Source organism: Capra hircus, chromosome 1 (genome assembly GCF_001704415.2).
Source record: "Capra hircus breed San Clemente chromosome 1, ASM170441v1, whole genome shotgun sequence".
Taxonomy (NCBI): Eukaryota; Metazoa; Chordata; class Mammalia; order Artiodactyla; family Bovidae; genus Capra; species Capra hircus.
Genome location: NC_030808.1, coordinates 116825748 through 116844499, shown reverse-complemented (window position 1 = coordinate 116844499; position 18752 = coordinate 116825748). Strand labels below are relative to the sequence as shown.

Sequence of the window (18752 nt, the reverse complement as noted above, 5' to 3'; positions counted from 1 at the left end):
TTTTCTATCATCCAACAGATGTTGGCAGTTTGATCTCTGATTCCTCTGCCTTTTCTAAGTCCAGCTTGAACATCTGGAAGTTCCCAGTTCATGTATTGTTGAAGGCTAGCTTGGAGGATGTTGAGCATTACCTTGCTAGCGTGTGAGATGAGTGCAATTGTGCAGCAGTTTGAACATTCTTTGTCATTGTCCTTCTTTGGAATTAGAATGAAAACTGACCTTTCCCAATCCTTTGGTCACTGCCAAGTTTGCCAAATTTGCTGGCATATTGAGTGCAGCACTTTCACAGCATCATCTTTTAGGATTTGAAATAGCTCAGCTGGAATTCAGTCACCACTAGCTTTGTTTGTAGTGATGCTTCCTAAGGCCCAGTTGACTTTGCACTCAAGGATATCCGACTCTAAGTGAGTGGTCACACCATCGTGATTATCTGGGTCATTAAGATCTTTGTTGTACAGTTCTGTGTATTCTTGCCACCTCTTCTTAATATCTTCTGCTTCTGTTAATTCCATACCGTTTCTGTCCTTTGTTGTGCCCATCCTTGCATGAAATATTCCCTTGGTATCTCTAATTTTCTTGAAGAGATCTCTAGTCTTTCCCATTCTGTTGTTTCCCTCTATTTTTTTTTTTTTTGGCATTGCTCACCTTGGTTCTTAGAACATGCTATTAATAGAACCACAGAAAAATTATGCTCTGTCCCTCTCTAAGGGACTTCTCCCTGTCTCTTTTCTTGGCCAGGTTACTTTTCTGCTCTGAACTTTCTGAAGGTGCCCTGTGAGCTCCAGGATATAATCCACCCACATTCAGGGCCTCACACTGGTTGGCCTTATCTTGGCTTTGTGTCAGTACTCTACCTGCTGAGGAGAAGAAGCTCCTTGGCTGGCTTTCAAAGTGCCCAGGGTTAAAGCCTTTTCTTTAAAGGCATAGTTTCAAGAAGGTTTCTGTGAAAATGCATATGCTTTCCCTTTTGTGAGTTAATCTGTGCTTCACTATCCGTGTGCTAACAAGGGCTGGAATCTCATGCAGGAGAACAAATTTCAGTGCCACCAGAGCCAGATGGGAACCCAAATGGCTGTACTGCAGGGCGTGAGAGAAAAGGGGAGAGGTGGAGCCTGAGGCAGAGGCGAGCACTGTTCGGTCAGTTTCCTGTTGCTGTCTTAGCAGATGACCACAGACTCCTTGGCTTAAAATAACGGGAATCCATCATCTCAGGGTTCTAGAGGCTAGCTGTCCAGCCTTGGTATCTCTGGACTTGATCCTAACTGCTGGTCAGTCCCTGTTCCTTCTGGAGTCTTTATGGGAAATGGTGTCTCCTAGTGTTGTCCAGCTTCTAGTAGTGGTCTTAATTCCTTGGCTCGTGACCCCACATTGCATAGCTTCTCTTCTGCTTCTCTCATTACATCCTTTTTTTCTGACTCTCCTGCCATCCTCTTTCTGTTTTAAAACCATTATGATTAATCAGACCCACCAGAGAAATTCAGAATAATCTTCCATCTGAGACTATGAGTTTTATCTCATCTGCAGTTCCTTTTGACCAGTTAGGTAACATCATTGAGTCTATCACGACTTGTTTAATGGGAGTCACTGCTCCCCATATCAACTAATGGAGGGCATACTAGATAGAATATAGGTCTAGCGCAGCCAGATTTTCTGATTTGGCCAGAAGGAGCTAAACCTTTAGGTTCTGATATGGAATTTTCTGATTCTTTTTGAAGTTCACTGACTCAAATTTTTAAAAATACACCAGGTGAACTGACACTGCCCATCCTATGTGGTAGATGTATGAGTTTCCTTCAACTGCCCTACAAGTGGCCAGAAATTCAACAGAAGTTTATTCTTTGAAAGGCTTGAAACAACCGAAGTTAATTCTGTCATGTCTGGAAGCTAGAAGTCTGAAATCAAGGTGTCAGAGGAGGGCCATGCTCTCTCTGAAGGCCCGAGAGAAGGAACCTTCCTGGTATCTTCCTAGCTTCTTGTGGCTGCTGGCAGTCCTCAGCATCCTTGGTTTGGGAGATATATCACTCTAGTCTCCATTATTGCATGGTGTTTTCCCTGCATGTGTCAGTGTTTATGACCAAATTTCTCTTTTCTTATAAAGACAGAAGCATTGGATTGAGGCCCACCCTCATCCAGCATGACCTGATGGTAACTTGATGACATCTCCAAAGACCCTCTAGCCAAGTAAGAATACATTCGCATCTGCTGGGGCACACACATTGTTTTAGGGGGGTGATGCAACTCAACCCATAATAATAGTAGGCCTGTTCGCACATGTAGCCCTCAGTTCTTCAGTTGTGATCCCTGCCTCAAGATAGGCACAGAGATATTTTTTTAATGTTTTTTTAAATTAATTTTTATTTGGTGTATAGTTGCTTTACAAGGTTGTATTAAGTTTCTAGTGTACAGCAAGAGGAATCAGCCATATATATACATATATCCCCTCCCTTTTGGATTTCCTTGCCATTCAGGTCACCAAAGAGCATTGAGTAGAATTCCCTGGCCTATACAGTATGTCCTCATTCATTGTCCATTTTGTACATAGTATCAGTGGTGTATACGCGTCAGTCCCAATCTCCCACGCCTCGGCCCACCTCCAGAACTGTTGTTTTTTGATAGTAATGACATTGGATGAAGGTCTGGATGGAGGCTGATCACACAGGCAGCCCCTGGTCTGGGAGTGCCCTTGAGAGGGGTATCTATGCAGCAAGATCCCTCCTCACTCAGGAAATCGCGCTGGCCCTTCCCCAGCATAGCTACAGTAATGATCAGCTTGAGTCTGCTTGACACAGGTAGGTCTTGTGCACAACCCACCTGCGCTGTGCAGTCTGATTCCACTTCTGTTTATTACTTATTCCAGCTCAACCCTTAGCCTTTGAGGGGAAATCCTATATATAGCTCTAGCTCTGATTTTCTAATTGTCAGCTCTGGCTACACTTAAGAAACCATTGCAGATGTGAAAGTCCTTCTTATTGAATCAGACTCTCCCAGGGCTGAGTTGAGGAGGTGGAAGGTAGAGAGGGAAGGGTTTCCCTCTCTTGGCTAGGAAAGTAATTTCTTACATTGTTCCTCTCTGTGTGGCCCCTTAGACATCTCCCTCTGCAACAGAGAGTCCCTAAGTAGGCTTCTAGCCTAACATTTCACATCAGATAATTTAAAATCTATCACACAGCTTTGATTGCTTTCATATTGCTATTGGAACAAATTACCATAAATTTGTAGCTTAAATAACACAGATTTATTTTATTATCTTATAGTTCTGGAGGTCAGAAGTCTGGAAGGGGATTTACTGGTCTAAAATTGATATAGCAGCAGCTGTAGTAGAAACTAACACAACAGTGTAAAGCAACTATGTGTGTGCGTGTGTGTGCTCAGTCATGTCCGACTCTTTGTGACCCCACGGACATGTAGCCTGCAGGATCCCATGCCCATGGGATTTTCCAGAGAAGAATACTGGAGTGGGTTGCCATTTCCTCCTCCGGTGAATCTTCTGACCCAAGGATAGCACCCATATCTCCTGCATTGGCAGGAGGGTACTTTACTACTGTACCACGTGGGAAGCCCCAAACAACTGTACCCAAGCGAAGGAAAAAAAAAAAAAAAATCATCATCAGCCCTGCATTCCTTCTGGAGGCTCTAGAGGAGAATCTGTTTCCTTGCCCTTTCCATCTTGCAGCAGCCTGTCCACATTCCTTGGTTCATGGCCTCCAGTTTCAAAGCAGCAACAGGGGTGATACTCTTTTCATATGACACCACTCTTCCCCTCTCTTCTGCCTTCCTCATCCACATATAAGGTCCCTTGTGATTACACTGGACCCACCCATGCAATCCAGGATAATCTCCCTATTTTAAAGTTAGCTGATTAGCAACCTTAATTCCCCTTTACCATGTAATGAAGCAGTCATGGGTTCCAGGTGGTCGAGTATAGACATCTTTCAGGAGACTGTTCTTCTGCCTACCGCATGGACCCAAGAGCTGATGGAGGAGGTAGGTCTGGGGTAACTGGTTTACCCAAGAATCTATTGCTAGTGTGTGTTTGAGAACTCATGCTCAAGTTTTCCATCGCTGTGACCTTTGAAAGGCATGGAGCTCTGAGTTTCATGAATCACATTTCCCCTTTCCATACAAGCCACATACACATGGATTTATAGTTACCCTGCTACATTGTAAGGTTCTGATTCTTTGGAAAACCAACTATCCTTTCTTTCTCCGCAGAGGAATCTTACAAAAGCACCTTCCATTTTCAGCCATCGCTGTCTCCTACTTTGTGTCATGCCTACCCAGGGGGTGGAGAAGACTCATTGCAGGGGAGAGCACTGTGTAGAAGGGGCTGCTAGAAGAGGTGGGGGGGGGCACTTTTTTCAGATGGAAAGTCATTTTTCTGAGCCAATGTGAATGGTCATTTTGGCAATTTAGACTACCATTTTTATGTTTTATCCCTCAGAGGAGGCAAGACTCCTGTAAAATTTTCTCTTCCCATAAAAGCCATCTTGCTGTATATGCCCTCTGTAGTATTATTCTTTGGGTTTGATTAGCCAAGGAGAAAGAGGCATTTGTGAGCAGGCCTGTGTGTGATCTGGCCTCTCTCTAGATTGTGGGGAGGGAGAGACAGGCTTCTCTTTCTCTCATTCCGCCCTTTCTTAGTCCTCAAAATGACCTGGTTTTCTTAACAAGCATCATTAGAAATATACTTTATAAAAGGAAGAAAATTCCTGTAAGATCAGTTCAACATAAAGGAATTACCTCAATACTTAAACACTTACACATTGTAAATGATCATAGATGAATTTCTCAGTGGCTTCTTTGTCTGAAAGTTCAAACAGCTGGAGCTATAAGTCAGAAATAGAAGATAAAAATGAAAAGGAAGATGAAAGTCACATCTAGAAGATGTCAGCTCACTGTTATTACCTCAAGGGAGTTCTTTGTTTCATTGCAAAATCACAGTGCTAAAAACTGACATGTTATCTTATCCAAGGTCATGTAAAACATACATGGTAAAATTGGGTGGCCGCCGGTCTCAAGTTTGCATTCCTCAGTTTTAAACCAATATGGTATCTTGAGAAGGAAAATCATAAACACATCTTTTCCCTAATAGGTAGAATTTAGCCAAGTTTAAAAGATTAGTTATGAAAGTGCAGTTTATGATAATTTCAGGCATGAGATTTTCTTTTTAAAAATGTTTTTGTTATAGTTAATACATGGTATTATATAAATTACAAATGTACTGTCTAGCAATTCACAATTTCTAATGGCAATATTTCATTTATAGTTATTATAAAATATTGACTATATTCCTCATATTGTATAATATATTCTGTAGCTTATTTTATACATAATAGTCTTCACCTCTTAACTCCCAAACCCTATGTTGCCTCTCCGTCCTTCCCTTTCCACTGATAATCACTGCTTTGTTCTTTGTGTTCTGTGAATCTGCTTCTTTTCTGTTAGGTATGGAATATACTTTTTTGTTTCTTTTGATGTGGACTGTTTTTAAAGTCTTTATTGAATTTGTTGTGATACTATTATGTTTTGGTTCTTTGAGGCATGTGGGAATCTTAGCTCCCGGAGTAGGGATTGAACCCACACCTCCTGCATTGGAAGGTGAAGTCTTAACCACCGGACCACCAGGGAGGACCCTGGAATATTCTTGATCATGGTAAATTTTGGAAGGAGAAATTCACAGCAAGCACCTCTGTCTTGGCTGCTTGGGTTCCTCACGGCCTTGATCCTTGCCTCTTTGGTCACATCAGATGCTTACACTGTAGAGGTCCACCCCAGAGCAGCAGTGGGCTTCCAACTCCACTGCCACAGTAAGTCTAGTACTCACTTAGGCTCCATCACCTTTACCTGGCAGGACGGGCAGGAGCACACTCACCCGTTCAGAGAAACCGTCCCCAGAGTAGCCAGGAGTTGGGGCAACATAAGTGTCCTCAGTAATGAGGCAGATGGTGGCCTTCTGAGCTGCTCCTGCAGCCCACAGGATGCCTGCGAGTACCGCCGCCAGCGTGTGGTCCTGATCGAGCTTGCTTATCCTGTACAAGCTTCAACGCAGAAGGAGGGGAGGAACATGTGGCAAAGAACACCACCTAGCCGAGGGCCTGGGCCTCCACTTTCAGGAACGCTTCTGAGTACAGGATGGCTCTGTCTGATTCCTTCATCAGCCTGCACTCTGAGAATGTTGAGGGGGGGTCTCCTCTTCTCCGCCCCCACGGAGCGGGCATCCTCATCCCAGCACACTATTCCTCTTGGTTCTCCACCCTGTGCATTACGGTCCCCACCGAATCCCCACACTGTCCTCTCTCCTGAACTCTAGTCAGGCTCCATCCAGACCCTCTAACCTCATAACACAGGCCCTTCCACAGTGCAACCCCGAACAGTCCTCCCAGGTTTATCTCCCAGACTTCCATTTTGCAAACCCTCTGCCCCAGATGGACCGGTCCCCTGGATGTTGTTTCTGTGTTACACCGCTATGCTTTTTCTCATGCACTGCCTTTAAAATGCATGTCCTGTCTGTGCTTTCTGCCTGATCACATCCTACATGTCATTTGAGGCCACCTTCAGGTTGCCCTTAGTGACTTGTAATTTACTCTCATCTGGCGACTCACTGGGTCCAGCATTGTCCTAAGCACCTAACGCATATCACCTCATTCAATCCTTTCAACAAGCTGTGAGGTGGACACTATTATTTCTCCTATCTTAGAGGTGAGGAAGGGAAGACAGGGAGGTTGAGGAGTCTGCCCCTAGTCTTCGGCCTTTACAGCAGTAGGGCAGTGACTTGAATGCAGGCAGTGTGCCTCCTGACTTAACCACTAGATTATCTTCAACCATTAGCCCTGTCAAATAATCCCAATGGGTCCGATTTCCCTGGAAATGAGAGCCAATCTTTACATCAGAGACCTGTGCTATGCTCATTTTCTAAATATTTAACATTGACAGCTGTGGTCCTAATGAAGAAACACATGATAGAGGTTAGTGAATGAACTCAGCCATGATTTATAAAATCCACCTAGCTCTATGATGATACCGAAATGAGTAACAAGAGCCTCATACTCCAAAACCCCAGTGCAAGGTAGAATGAGAATAAAACAGAGTGCTGGGAAACTACAGAGGAAGGAGAGAGAACTTGTGCCTGGGAACATTCAAGAAGGCTTCGTGGAGATGGTGGATACTAGCAGTTATCCATTACCATTGACTTAATACCAGCTACTGTGCTAAATGCTTTCTATTCGTATAGCAAATGTATGTGTTTCATCTAGACTGCTTGGGATCTCTCTTACTCAGTTGGTGGATACATCCTGCCATTGCTTTGGGTATTCCTGCTAGTGACTTATAGTTCTGAACTTTCTGAAGACCTGGAGCCATCTTCCCTGGTAGTGACTAGGAGTTGTGCCACCTTCCCATAGGAGGGTACATAGTAGATGCCTAAGCGGGGGTGAGAGGTGAAAAGGCCCCACTTCCTTATCTGAAGATGGAGCAGTTCCCCACTCTGACCCCCACCGCTGAGAGCTCTGATGGCTCAGGCGGAGCCTAGCCATCACTGGCAACCACCTGCTTCCTCCACTTCTCTTCCTTCCTGAGCCTGTTTTACTCTGCTCTCTTACAGGTTTCTTCTGAGGACATTCATTCCCTTAATAAATCATCTGCATAAAGAATTTCCATCTTTGGCTCTACTTCTAAGGAACCTGGCAATTCATGTTCTTAGGATAGATGAGATATTCAGTTCCTGTTTTGGGTGATAACTTATCCTGCTCGAGGGTAGGTAGGTGCCTTTTAATTATTTCTGTTTCTCCTAATAGCAGTTATATAGCCTTGCACCTGATAGGGGCTTGTTAGCATCTAAGAACAAAATAATTTGAACTGACTTTAAAAAAAATAGGCAGCCACCAAACACTGTGCATTGTCAGCCTGATTAAATGGGAGGGTGAATTCTCTATTTATGAGGCTTTTCATCGCCCCTTTTGTTCTCTCTCTGGAATTGTTAGGCTGGGGCTTCCCATCAAATGTTGTCAGTTGAGCCCACCTGGAGACCTGGTGCTTCATTTTACCTGTCAGGGTGGTCTGCGGTGGAGCATAAAAACTGTCAGCATTATTCCTGCAGCTGAACATTGAGGGGGACTCTGGGAGAGCCCTCCCCAGTTGTGAAATCCAGCCCCTCTGGGAGAACCAAGGCCATTTCTGTCTTTCTTATTTTTTAAGATTCTTTTTAATATGGACTGTTTTTAAAAAGACTTTATTGAATTTGTTACAATATTGCCTCTGTTTTATGTTCTGGTTTTCTGACTGTGAGGCATGTGGGATCTTAGCTCTCTCTCCAGGGATCAAACCCGTATCCCCTGCATTGGAAGGCAAAGTCTTAACCACTGGACTGCCAGGTAAGTCCCCACTTTTTGCATTCTGAGTCAAGTCTCCTTCCTGAGGCAACCTAGGGGATTTTCCCTGGTGATTGTTTAGCCCATAAAGTTTTTCATAAAATGGTTAATTCTTTTCGAGTCCTTATTATAGGCCTCTTACCTGAGGAAGTTACCGTCTTTTCCCTTCCTTGTAAACAGCAGGTATTTAATGATGGATCCTTGTACAGCCATCTGAATGCTTCGGACACCTCCCTGAAATGGGAGTGGATGAACAGTGAGGAGCAGGGCTTTACAGTGGTATTGGAACACTTAGGGACCACATTATAAAAATGAACTCTTGGAAACGGATGTCATCATTTATTCTTCTTGGCAGCCTTTTCCCTCTTGATGCACAGCATCCCTAGGCTTAGCAAAAGGACATTGCACTCTACAATGCCACACCTCTCCATGGAGTATGGCTGGGTGCCGTAGCCAGACTAGAACCTGCAGTGACTTGCTTCTCTGTGGAGCATTATAGCCAGCACCCCAGGCTGTCTGTCTTCCTCTGTCCCACCTTCACTGTGCTCCTGTCTCACATTCAGCTTTGAGATTTGCAGGAAGTAAGGAACTAGTCAGCTAGCTCTTGAAATTCTGTGTGGCTAACGATCAATGATATGAATTATTGAGGTTTTAAAACAAGTCAGAAATTCCTAGATCTCTCTCTACCTCTAATTCCTTAGTGATGCTTAGGACTTTGAAAGAAGAGCTAGGAAAAGCAGAATTTGCAAGAGGGTAGGAAGGAGTTTGAGACTTTAGTACATCCTTGATAGCGTCTTAGAATTTTCAACACACCAAGTCTGTTATCATTTAAATTTACATTTTAAATTATAAACATGTTTCTACATTTGATTATAATGAAAACATGCTTTTATATGGAAGAGGATGGAAGGAAACACAGAGAGCATAGGATTAAAAAAGAGATCACCTGTGCTTACCTTTCCCACTTGCAATGTGAAAGCCAGGTCAGAAAAAGGCTCATGAAACTGGAAATAAGCCTTTGTCCAGTCAGGGCTGAAGACCTGGATGGTATTTCCAAAGAGAGTCTGGCGCAGTTTCTGAAAAAAGGGGAACAAATGGTTCAAAGGGTATTCTTCCTAGACACAGCCTTTAGCAAACAGCCCTAAGCCAGGTGGTGAAATCACGGAGGTGGGCCTGTCCCTTTCCTAAAGTCAGGTTAGCATATTACTCTGTGCCTCTGAGCGTGATTGTCCAGCCCTTTGCAGAAGGTTTGCATCAGGTTCGCTTAGGACACTTTATCCTGAAGGCCCAGAGTGTCAACTCTGCACCTGTTGTCCCCATCTGAGTTTTGTCCCTGTGTCTGTCTCACCTTCCATTGCCAGCCATCTTCCCTGTTCGCTCTTACCATCCATGATAAGACTGCTGTTCTGTTTTCATGCCTCTTGTCCCTCCAGCCATGACTCTGGAACCTCTACCTCTCCTGCCTTTGGGTCTTTCTCTCTTGCTCCGGAAAAAGGGAATAGGCAGGCCTCTATGATTGTAACCTGAGTGTGATAGTGGTGTAAATGGTATTCACCAAGCAGCCTTTGTTCTTGCCCTAGAATCTTTATATTCTTTTCTGGGTACTCTGCAGCATGTTGAGATTGGAGAGGGCCTTTTAGAAAATCCCAGAAAGCTTGATACAAGCCTTTGTAAACCAAACACATGACAAAAAGGGAATGCCTTTATAACCAGAGATGCAAGAATCTTTTAGTATGTGTTAGGTCCTATGTGGGGTATAGATGTGTAAAGAGTCTAACTTTGCAACCATGTCCAATAAAGAATGTGTGACATTCCAGTAGACAAAGTGCCAGGAGTGAAGAAGACTTCTGACTGAAGCAGTCAGTGAAAGCTTCGTGGAAGAGGTGGCATTTGAACGAGGCTGGCAAACGGCATCCAGTATTTATTGAGCATTTTCTGTGCGCCAGGACTGGGCTAAGGGCTTTGCGTTCATTATGTTAATTTAATTCTTTGAGAAAGGTCCCATTTTATAATTAACCATTTAAATTGACCATTATAAAATGACCATTTTATAATTATCCTCCTTTTACAGGAAGGTATTTGCAGAAGATTACCCAGCCAGAAGCCGCCGAGCTGGGATGCACACCCGGTCTAATAGGACTGAGCCGCCTCCCAGCTTCAATCCTGTATGCGCCTTCCTTATGACTGCTGTGATTGTTAGGTACTGATCACTGTTGAATTAATGTCACTCATTAGCTTGGGCCACTCTGGTAATTTAGAAAACATTTAAAATGTTTATTTAAATATTTAAAAGGACCCTTTACACCATGTCCTTAATGGGGAATCAAAGTCACTTGCCATAATAAAAAATAGAGAAAAGCAAACACCATATGTTAATGCATATATATACAAAACCTAGAAAAATGGTACTGATGAACCTATTTGCAGGGCAGGGTAGAAGCGCAGACATAGAAAATGGACTTGGGAACACAGTAGCGGAAGGAGAGGGAGGGACGAATTGGGAGACTGGCACTGACATATATGTGCTGCTGCTGCTGCTGCTGCTGCTAAGTCGCTTCAGTCGTGTCCCACTCTGCGCGACCCCAGAGACAACAGCCCACCAGGCTCCCCCGTCCCTGGGATTCTCCAGGCAAGAACACTGGAGTGGGTTGCCATTTCCTTCTCCATATATGTATACTACCATGTGTGAAATAGCTAAAGGGAAGCTGCTATATAGCACAGGGAACTCGGCCCAGTGTTCCACGATGACCTAGAGGAGTAGGATGGGGGGAGGCTGGGAGGAAGGCTCAAGGAAGAGGGATATATATACACATATAGCTGACTTATGTTGTTGTACAGCAGAAACTAATACAACATTATAAAGCAATTATAATCCAATTAAAAATTTAAAAACCTGTACAAAATAGTGACCTAAAGTAAATACATAAATATATAATAGAAATAAAATGATCTTATTGAATCATGCTAGAAACCATTCTCTGTGAAGTCTCTGACTGAACCCTGCAGTCTTTTTAATTAAAAAGGGAGATGGTGGTGGTGGTTTAATAGCTAAGTCATGCCTGACTCTTGTGACCTCATGGACTATAGCCCAGCAGGCTCTTCTGTCCATGGAATTTACCAGGCAAGAATACTGGAGTGTGTTGCCACTTCCTGACCCAGGAGTCAAACCCAGTCTCCTCCACTGCAGGTAGATTCTTTACCGATTGAGCCACAAAGGAAGACATGAACATGTCCTGCCCCTTAACTGGTCTTCTCCCTGGCCTGCCAGAGTGAAGAGGGGCCTGAATCTCCATGACGCAACCACATGTTATTCAAAGTCACTTAATGCCACAGCCCCAAACACCCCATACTCCAGCTCAGGGACACGTCCCACACTCTGCAACAGACCACACAATGGCCTGTCACTTGTAAAGGAGGGGAGGCGGGGCAGAGAGGAAGACCTACAAATGCACATACCTGGTACCAAGGCATCTGGGGACAGCGAGCAGTTCAGTGAGACTAGAACATTGTGTGTGTGTGTGTGTGTTCCAGGGTCATGGGGCAGAAAGTCAGTGGAAGCTCAGACTGGAAAGTACCTTGAATCTGATTCTGGAGTGTTTTGAGCAGCACACTCAGGCATTTGGAGCTAGCTGAAGAGTGTGGACAAATGGAACATGGAGCACAACTGATCCAGAGCCAGAGTACCTCTTCTCAGCAGTGCGCAGAGCAAACCCTGATGGTTTCCAAGGACACCTGCAGGAGAAGCGTGCATCTGGAACAGTCTTCTCAATGTCCGACCAGGGTCTGCTTCCATGCGTCCGTGCATGTTAAGTCACTTCATTTGTGTCCGACTCTTTGTGATCCCATGGACTGTAGCCCACCAGATTCCTCTGTCCAAGGGATTCTCCAGGCAGGAATACTGGAGTGGATTGCCATTTCCTTCTCCAGGGGATCTTCCAGATGCAAGGATCGAACCCATGTCTCTTGCATCTCCTGCATTGGCAGGCAGATTCTTTACCACTAGTGCCACCTGTGACTAGAGTTTATTTCCTGGCCACCCCGCTCCTACCTTTGCAAGTAAAGATTGTCTCGACAGAGAAAAAGGAGTACAGCAAGGCCATCAAAGGCTGTATGTACCAAGAGAGTCCCTTGGACAGAAAGGAGATCAAACCAGTCAATCCTAAAGGAAATCAACCCTGAATGTTCATTTAAAGGACTGATGCTGAAGCTGAAGCTCCAATACTTTGGCCACCTGATATGAAGAGCTAACTCATTGGAAAAGACCCTGATGCTGGGAAAGATTGAAGGCAGGAGAAGAAGGGGACCACAGAGAATGAGATGGTTGGATGGCGTCACCAATAAATGGGCATGAACTTGGGCAAACTCCAGGAGATGGTGACAGATAAGGAAGCCTGGCATGCTGCAGTCTATGGTGTCGCAAAGGATCAGACACGACTTAGTGACTGGACAACAGAGAAAAAGAGGCAGATACGTTTCAGAGTGAGTAAGAGCCCAAAACTGCCCTTGAGGGAAAATGTGTTTCCCATGTCTGTCAAGGGGAGGGAGCAGAAGACACAAAGACTGCTCTTGGAAGACAGAATTGGTGTGCACTCTAACCAAAAAGGGCCACCAACTCCTGGGCAGAGGACTGCATATGGATGGAAAGTGTTTCTCTGACATCAAGACTGCATAGCACAGAAGGAAAATGGCTCACTCCTGACTCCAGGATTGAGAAGCCCCTGCTCTGCTCCTTGCTGACTTGCCAAACCTAAGACTTTCTTTGCTTCTTCTGAAATGGGGATAACCCCTGGCTCAGCCTCTATCCCTAAAATGGAAAGCTATCCCACTACAAGAGAAGATGTATGGAAAGGACTCTGGGAACCATAAGTGCTGTTATTACCTCTGTGAAAACACAGTCTGTCTATGCTGGAACGTCTTATGCTGCATGGAAGAAAGTTTCAGCCCAGATGGAAAAAGACCAGAGACTGGCAGGAGTAAGGGAGGAGAAACCGTGGGTAATGTGACAGACTGAGACCGTCAGAACTAGGAAAGCTTAGAATTCAAATTCAACTGAAAAATTCAGTAAGCCAAATCCAACTCCTGTTTATGTTGCCAGCTGCCCCTTCCAACTTAGGGAGCATTGCCATCCAGATGCATCTTGGGGAGGCCTAGAGCAGAGGGGCTACAGGCCCCTCAGGGCAGCCCCCACTGGCCAGCATGGCAATGAAGATGACCCACCTTACTTATGTAACACTGACTTTAAAAATTTTTTGTATTGGGGCATAGTTGATTTACAATGTTGTGTTTCGGGTGTACAAGAAAGTGAATCAGTTATCCATATGCATATATCTACTCTTTTTTTAGATTCTTTTTCCATATGTCATTACAGAGTATTGAGAAGAGTTCCCTGTGCTATACAATAGGCCCTGTGTGTGTGTCTATGTGTGTGTGTTAGTCATTCAGTCATGTCTGACTCTCTGCGACACTGTGGACTGTAGCCCACCAGGCTTCTCTGTCCTTGGGAGTTCCCAGGCAAGAATACTGGAAGGGGTTGCCATTCCCTTCTCCAGGGGATCCTCCCAACCCAGGGATCGAAGCCGGGTCTCTTGCATTGCAGACAAATTGTTTTACCATTTGAGCTACCAGGGCAACCCACAATAGACCCTTATTAGACATCTATTTTATATATGAGTGATAGTCGCTCAGTTGTGTCCGAGTCTTTTCAACCCCATGGACTGGGGACTGCCAGGATCCTCTATCTGTGGAATTCTCCAGGCAAAAATACTGGAAATATTTCTCCAAAAATACTGGAGAAGGAAAGACCATTTCCTTCTCCAGGGGATCTTCCTGACCCAGAGTATCTTTATATTATATATATTTTATATATAGTAGTATGTATATGTCATTCTCCCAGTTTATCCCCCCAACACTGACTTTCATATCAATATAATTTATAACAAGATTAACCTGACACACAGTAAACAATACATATATTTTATGCTGCCTTGTAACTAGACACAAATGGTAAATTGTCCTAATAAATGACTGTAATGAGTGTTACTGTTTAACACAGTCAAGTGGGGTTTGTAGTTTTTCTCTTTACTTTGTTAGTTTTCCAGGAATACTTACCTCTCTTTCCTGATTGCTGTGATGATAATAAGGATAATGATCATTATTTCTCTTTCTCTCTCTCTCTCTCTCTCTCACACACACACACACACATGTACACACCCACAGATCATTCTTGCCAACAGATTCATTTCCTTACCCTGATTGCCTTGTCCTTTCTCCCTGGGCTTAGAGTTTCCCTGTGACCACCTGTCTCTATCCATTGCTCAGCCACATCACCATCCTTCACAACTTGAAGTAGAATAATTCTCTCTGAAGCTCCTTCCCTGAATCCTTTCCTGCTTTAGAAATTGCTGGCCCATTGTAGAATCAGGGAATGTAGAACTAGTGAGTCCTAAGACATTTCTAAATCAGCCCCCCAAGTAGAGTGGTAATCTCTAGACCTGGTCATGTTCACTGTCCATTTCTCAACATGTGGTGCAGTACCAGGTACACAGTAGGCTTGCAAGAAGTATTTGTTGAATAAAAATCTAATTTGGGCCTTTCATTTTACAGTTAAAGAACTTGGGGCCCAGAACAGTGAAGTGGCATGCCCAAGGTCACATAGCTAGTAAATGGTACTGCCAGGTCTCAAATGCAAACCTTTCAGCTGGCACCACTCAGGGTCCTAGCAGGAAACAGATGGCACTCAAGTCAGGATAATCGACTTGAGGAAAGTTTAATTCAGGGACTGTTTACAAAGATGATGGCTGCATGTGGGGAAACCACAAGGGCTAATGTAGAGTGCCAGAGCTACCAAGAATGAGAAGTTGTATGTCTCCTAGACCTGGAGGTGGGGAAGGAAGAGTCCCGAGGGAGCACTGCCTCCAAAGGAGAGGGATTCTGCCAGCTTGCTCAACATGACTTCATTCCCATCCCTCCCTCCAGGGCTCCTATTGTTCAAACTCAACAGGAAGTCAGAGGAGGGAGCCCTATTGATGAAGTGAGTACAGCTCAGTCTCCAGGGCAGTAAACAGAGTGGCAAGGGGTTAGAACAAGTGTCTGAAGGGCACACAGATGATATCCACTCTCCTGTACTGAGATGCTTCTCTTGGAGATTGCCCAGAGGCAGTGAATTAATTAATTAAGTAAACATCTACTCTAGACCATCTATTAGACCTGTGCTGACAAAGGTCAGCCAGACCGCTGTCGATAAAGGTCCGTATAGTCAAGGCTATGGTCTTTCCAGTGGCCACATACAGTTGTGAGAGCTGGACCATGAAGAAGGCAGAGCAATGAAGAATTGATGCCCTCGAACTGTGGTGCTGGAGAAGACTCTTGAAAGTCACCTGGACAGAAAAGAGATCAAACCAGTCAATCTTAAGGGAAGTCAGCCCTGAATACTCATTGGAAGGATTGATGCTGAAGCTGAAGCTCCAGTATTTTGGTCATCTGATGTGAACAGACGCATTGGAAAAGTCCCTGATGCTGGAAAGGATTGAGGGTAGAAGAAGAGGGCGTCAGAGGATGAGATGGCTGGATGGCATCACCAATGCAATGGACGTGACCTTGGGCAAACTTTGGGAGATAGTGAGGAACAGGGAGGCCTGGTGTACTGCGATCCATGGGGTCACAAAGAGTCTGACATTACTGGGTGACTGAACAATAAAAACATGCTGGAGTCACCAGGCTCTGGTAACCCAAAGCCAACCCATTGCCTGTTATCCTCTGTTAGAGCTTCATTCTTCTGGGTCTCCCCCAGAATATTTTGATCTCCCATATTACATTTTTTAGATGATCCTGCTGGGTGGCATTCCAAATAACCACTAGGCAAACCCCTAGTTTTGTTTATTGGCTGCTGATAAAAGAGGCAAGAATAATGTGTTCCAGGCTGGGTTCTGCAGAAGGATTGGCTCTGGAGGAGGATGGAAGCTGCTGCTGGTGGGAAGATCAGCAGCAGTAGGGGGGAGGAGGGAGGGAGGGTTGAGATGGGGGGAGGGGATGAGCCCTGAGGAGGACTCTCACCTTCTCCGAGGATCGCACCTGGGTCGGCAGCCTGGCCAGCCATTCATTACACCACACACACTGTAAGATGTGAGGATGGGGAAGGGAGAAGGCTGTGGAACTGGATATAGGGCAGCAAAAAGCAAGAAACAGGAGAATTAGAGACAGCGAAGGGGCCTTGTGTGCATTGCCTACTCCTTACTTTCTCAGCAAATTCCCAGCAAAAAGCGTGTGCCAATGTCAGGAAGTCCCATGCATCCCAATTCGAAGTGGAGGGGACAGCGAGAGTAGCAGGATGCTGACAAAAGGCGCTCTCATGTGAGAATGAGGATCCAATCACTCTGAAAATTTGCCAGGCGGCTACACTGCCGAAACGTCCTTTACAACTGGTCTGATCAAGCTTCTACACTGACTCCTGGGCATGCATATTCAGAGTCCCAAGGCTCATCATCTTGAAATCCCAGGGTGTGTTTAATTAATGCTGCTGCTGTTTAAAGGACACACTATCATTTGGTCCTGATAATTGGAATTCGTGCAAATTCAGCTTTTTTGAAGAAAAATCAATTCTCTCTTCTTCTAGGACTTCCTTAACACTCCATCTAGTCTGATTCTTTTGTCTCCAAGCCTCTTCCAAAGGGAGAGAATTATCTTGGAAAAGTCACTGAGGAGGTCTCCAATTGCATCATGTCTGTGTTTGTAGACAAGTGGGAGAATTCAGACCCAGGCTCACTGGCCTCCACAGTATAGGGAGAAACTAGAAGACTTTGGAAACATTGGTGACTGCCTCTTTTTTTTTTTTTTTCTTCCTGTTTTTAAAATGCATAAAGGCATTTTTAAAAATGCAGTTTTTGTTTTTTGGGTGGGAGGGACAGTGTACTGTGCCATACAGCATGTGGGATCTCAGTTCCCTGACCAGGGATAGAACACACATGCCCCACCTTGGAAGCGCAGAGTCCTTACCACTGGGCCTCCAGATAAGTCCTATAATGGTGTTTTAAAAAATAGATTGTCCATGCACATGATTCAAAATCCAGAGAGCACAAAAAGCTATGCTGAGACTTCTCCCTGCCCTAAGTCTTTTGTCCCTCCCTGCCACGCCTCCCCCCCTCCCCCCGCCACTACTGTCACATTTTAGGAAATCTTCTGGAAAATTCTGTGTGCATTTGCAGGCAAATACAGTACTAGTATAGAATCATAGTTTTCTCTGTTTTGCATATAAAAGGTAGTCTATTTCCTGTTTCCTGATATGTGTAAATTCTAAAATGACCTTCTCCATAGAAATTCATTGGTGGCTAGTAATACTTGTTTATTAAAGATTGAAATTAAAAGATGCTTGCTCCTTGGAAGAAAAGCTATGACAAACCTAGACAGAAAAAAAAAAAAAAAAGGCAGAGATGTTACTTTGCTAACAAAGGTCCATCTAGTCAAAGCTATGGTTTTTCCAGTAGTCATGTATCCTTGTGAGAGTTGGACCATCCATACAGAAGGAGGCTGAGCGCCAAAGAATTGATGCTTTTGAACTGTGATGTTGGAGAAGACTCTTGAGAGTCCCTTGAACAGCAAGATCAAATCAGTCAGTCCTAAAGGAAATCAACCCTGAATATTCATTGGAAGGACTAATGCAGAAGCTCCAATACTTTGGCCACCTGATGTGAAGAACTGCCTCATTGGAAAAGACCTTGATGCTGGGAAAGATTGAAGGCAGGAGGAGAAGGGGATGACAGACAACAAGATGATTGGATAGCATCACTGACTCAATGGACATGAGTTTGAGCAAGGTGAAGGTGAAGGACAGGGAAGCCTGGCGTGCTGCAGTTCATGGGGTCACAGAGTTGGACATGACTGAGTGATTGAACAACAACAAAGACTGTTCATTAAAGACCTTGTACAGTAAAATACAGATACACTCAGCCCTCTGTCTCTGAGGATACTGGGGGACCAATGGTACTAGGCAATTTTATATAGGGGACTTGAGTGTGGTGGAGGTTGGTTTCCTCTGGGGGTGCCTGAAACCCATCCCCAGGATACTGAGGGATGACTTCAGTTGCCCTAACTACTGTTCTTAAAGCACATCGTAGGCAGAATAACCGTGGAGGCTGGAGACTCTAACAGGATGACACTACCTGTCTTAATTTTTCAAAAGGAGAGTGATGAGCTAGATGCCTGAGATACAAGTTAAAGCACCATCCAGGGGCTGGGCCACCAATGAGCCGAGTACCGCATCTCTGAGGGCCCTGCCAGCCTGTCCGCCTGGGGCATCCGGCATTCGAGCATAAGGGGGAAGGCGGGTTGAGGCAGAAAGGTCTGTGATGATGGGAAAGAGCATGCGTGCCTCCCAGCAGGTTTGTACCACAA

The 18752-nt window shown here is 44.7% G+C and overlaps 1 protein-coding gene across 1 annotated transcript in view; it reads right to left on the bottom strand.

Annotated features, from left to right (window-relative positions):
* The window catches only part of FAM188B2 (family with sequence similarity 188 member B2), a 28142-nt gene extending 16483 nt beyond the window's left edge, over positions 1 to 11659 (bottom strand). Inside the window, exons 1-6 of the mRNA XM_005675574.2 lie at positions 11567 to 11659; positions 9323 to 9442; positions 8509 to 8600; positions 5873 to 6038; positions 4761 to 4826; positions 3957 to 4069 (exon numbers count right to left, since the gene is read on the bottom strand). Of these exons, the coding sequence (XP_005675631.2) occupies positions 3957 to 4069; positions 4761 to 4826; positions 5873 to 6038; positions 8509 to 8600; positions 9323 to 9442; positions 11567 to 11659 (650 nt within the window). The remainder of the gene's footprint in view (positions 1 to 3956; positions 4070 to 4760; positions 4827 to 5872; positions 6039 to 8508; positions 8601 to 9322; positions 9443 to 11566) is intronic.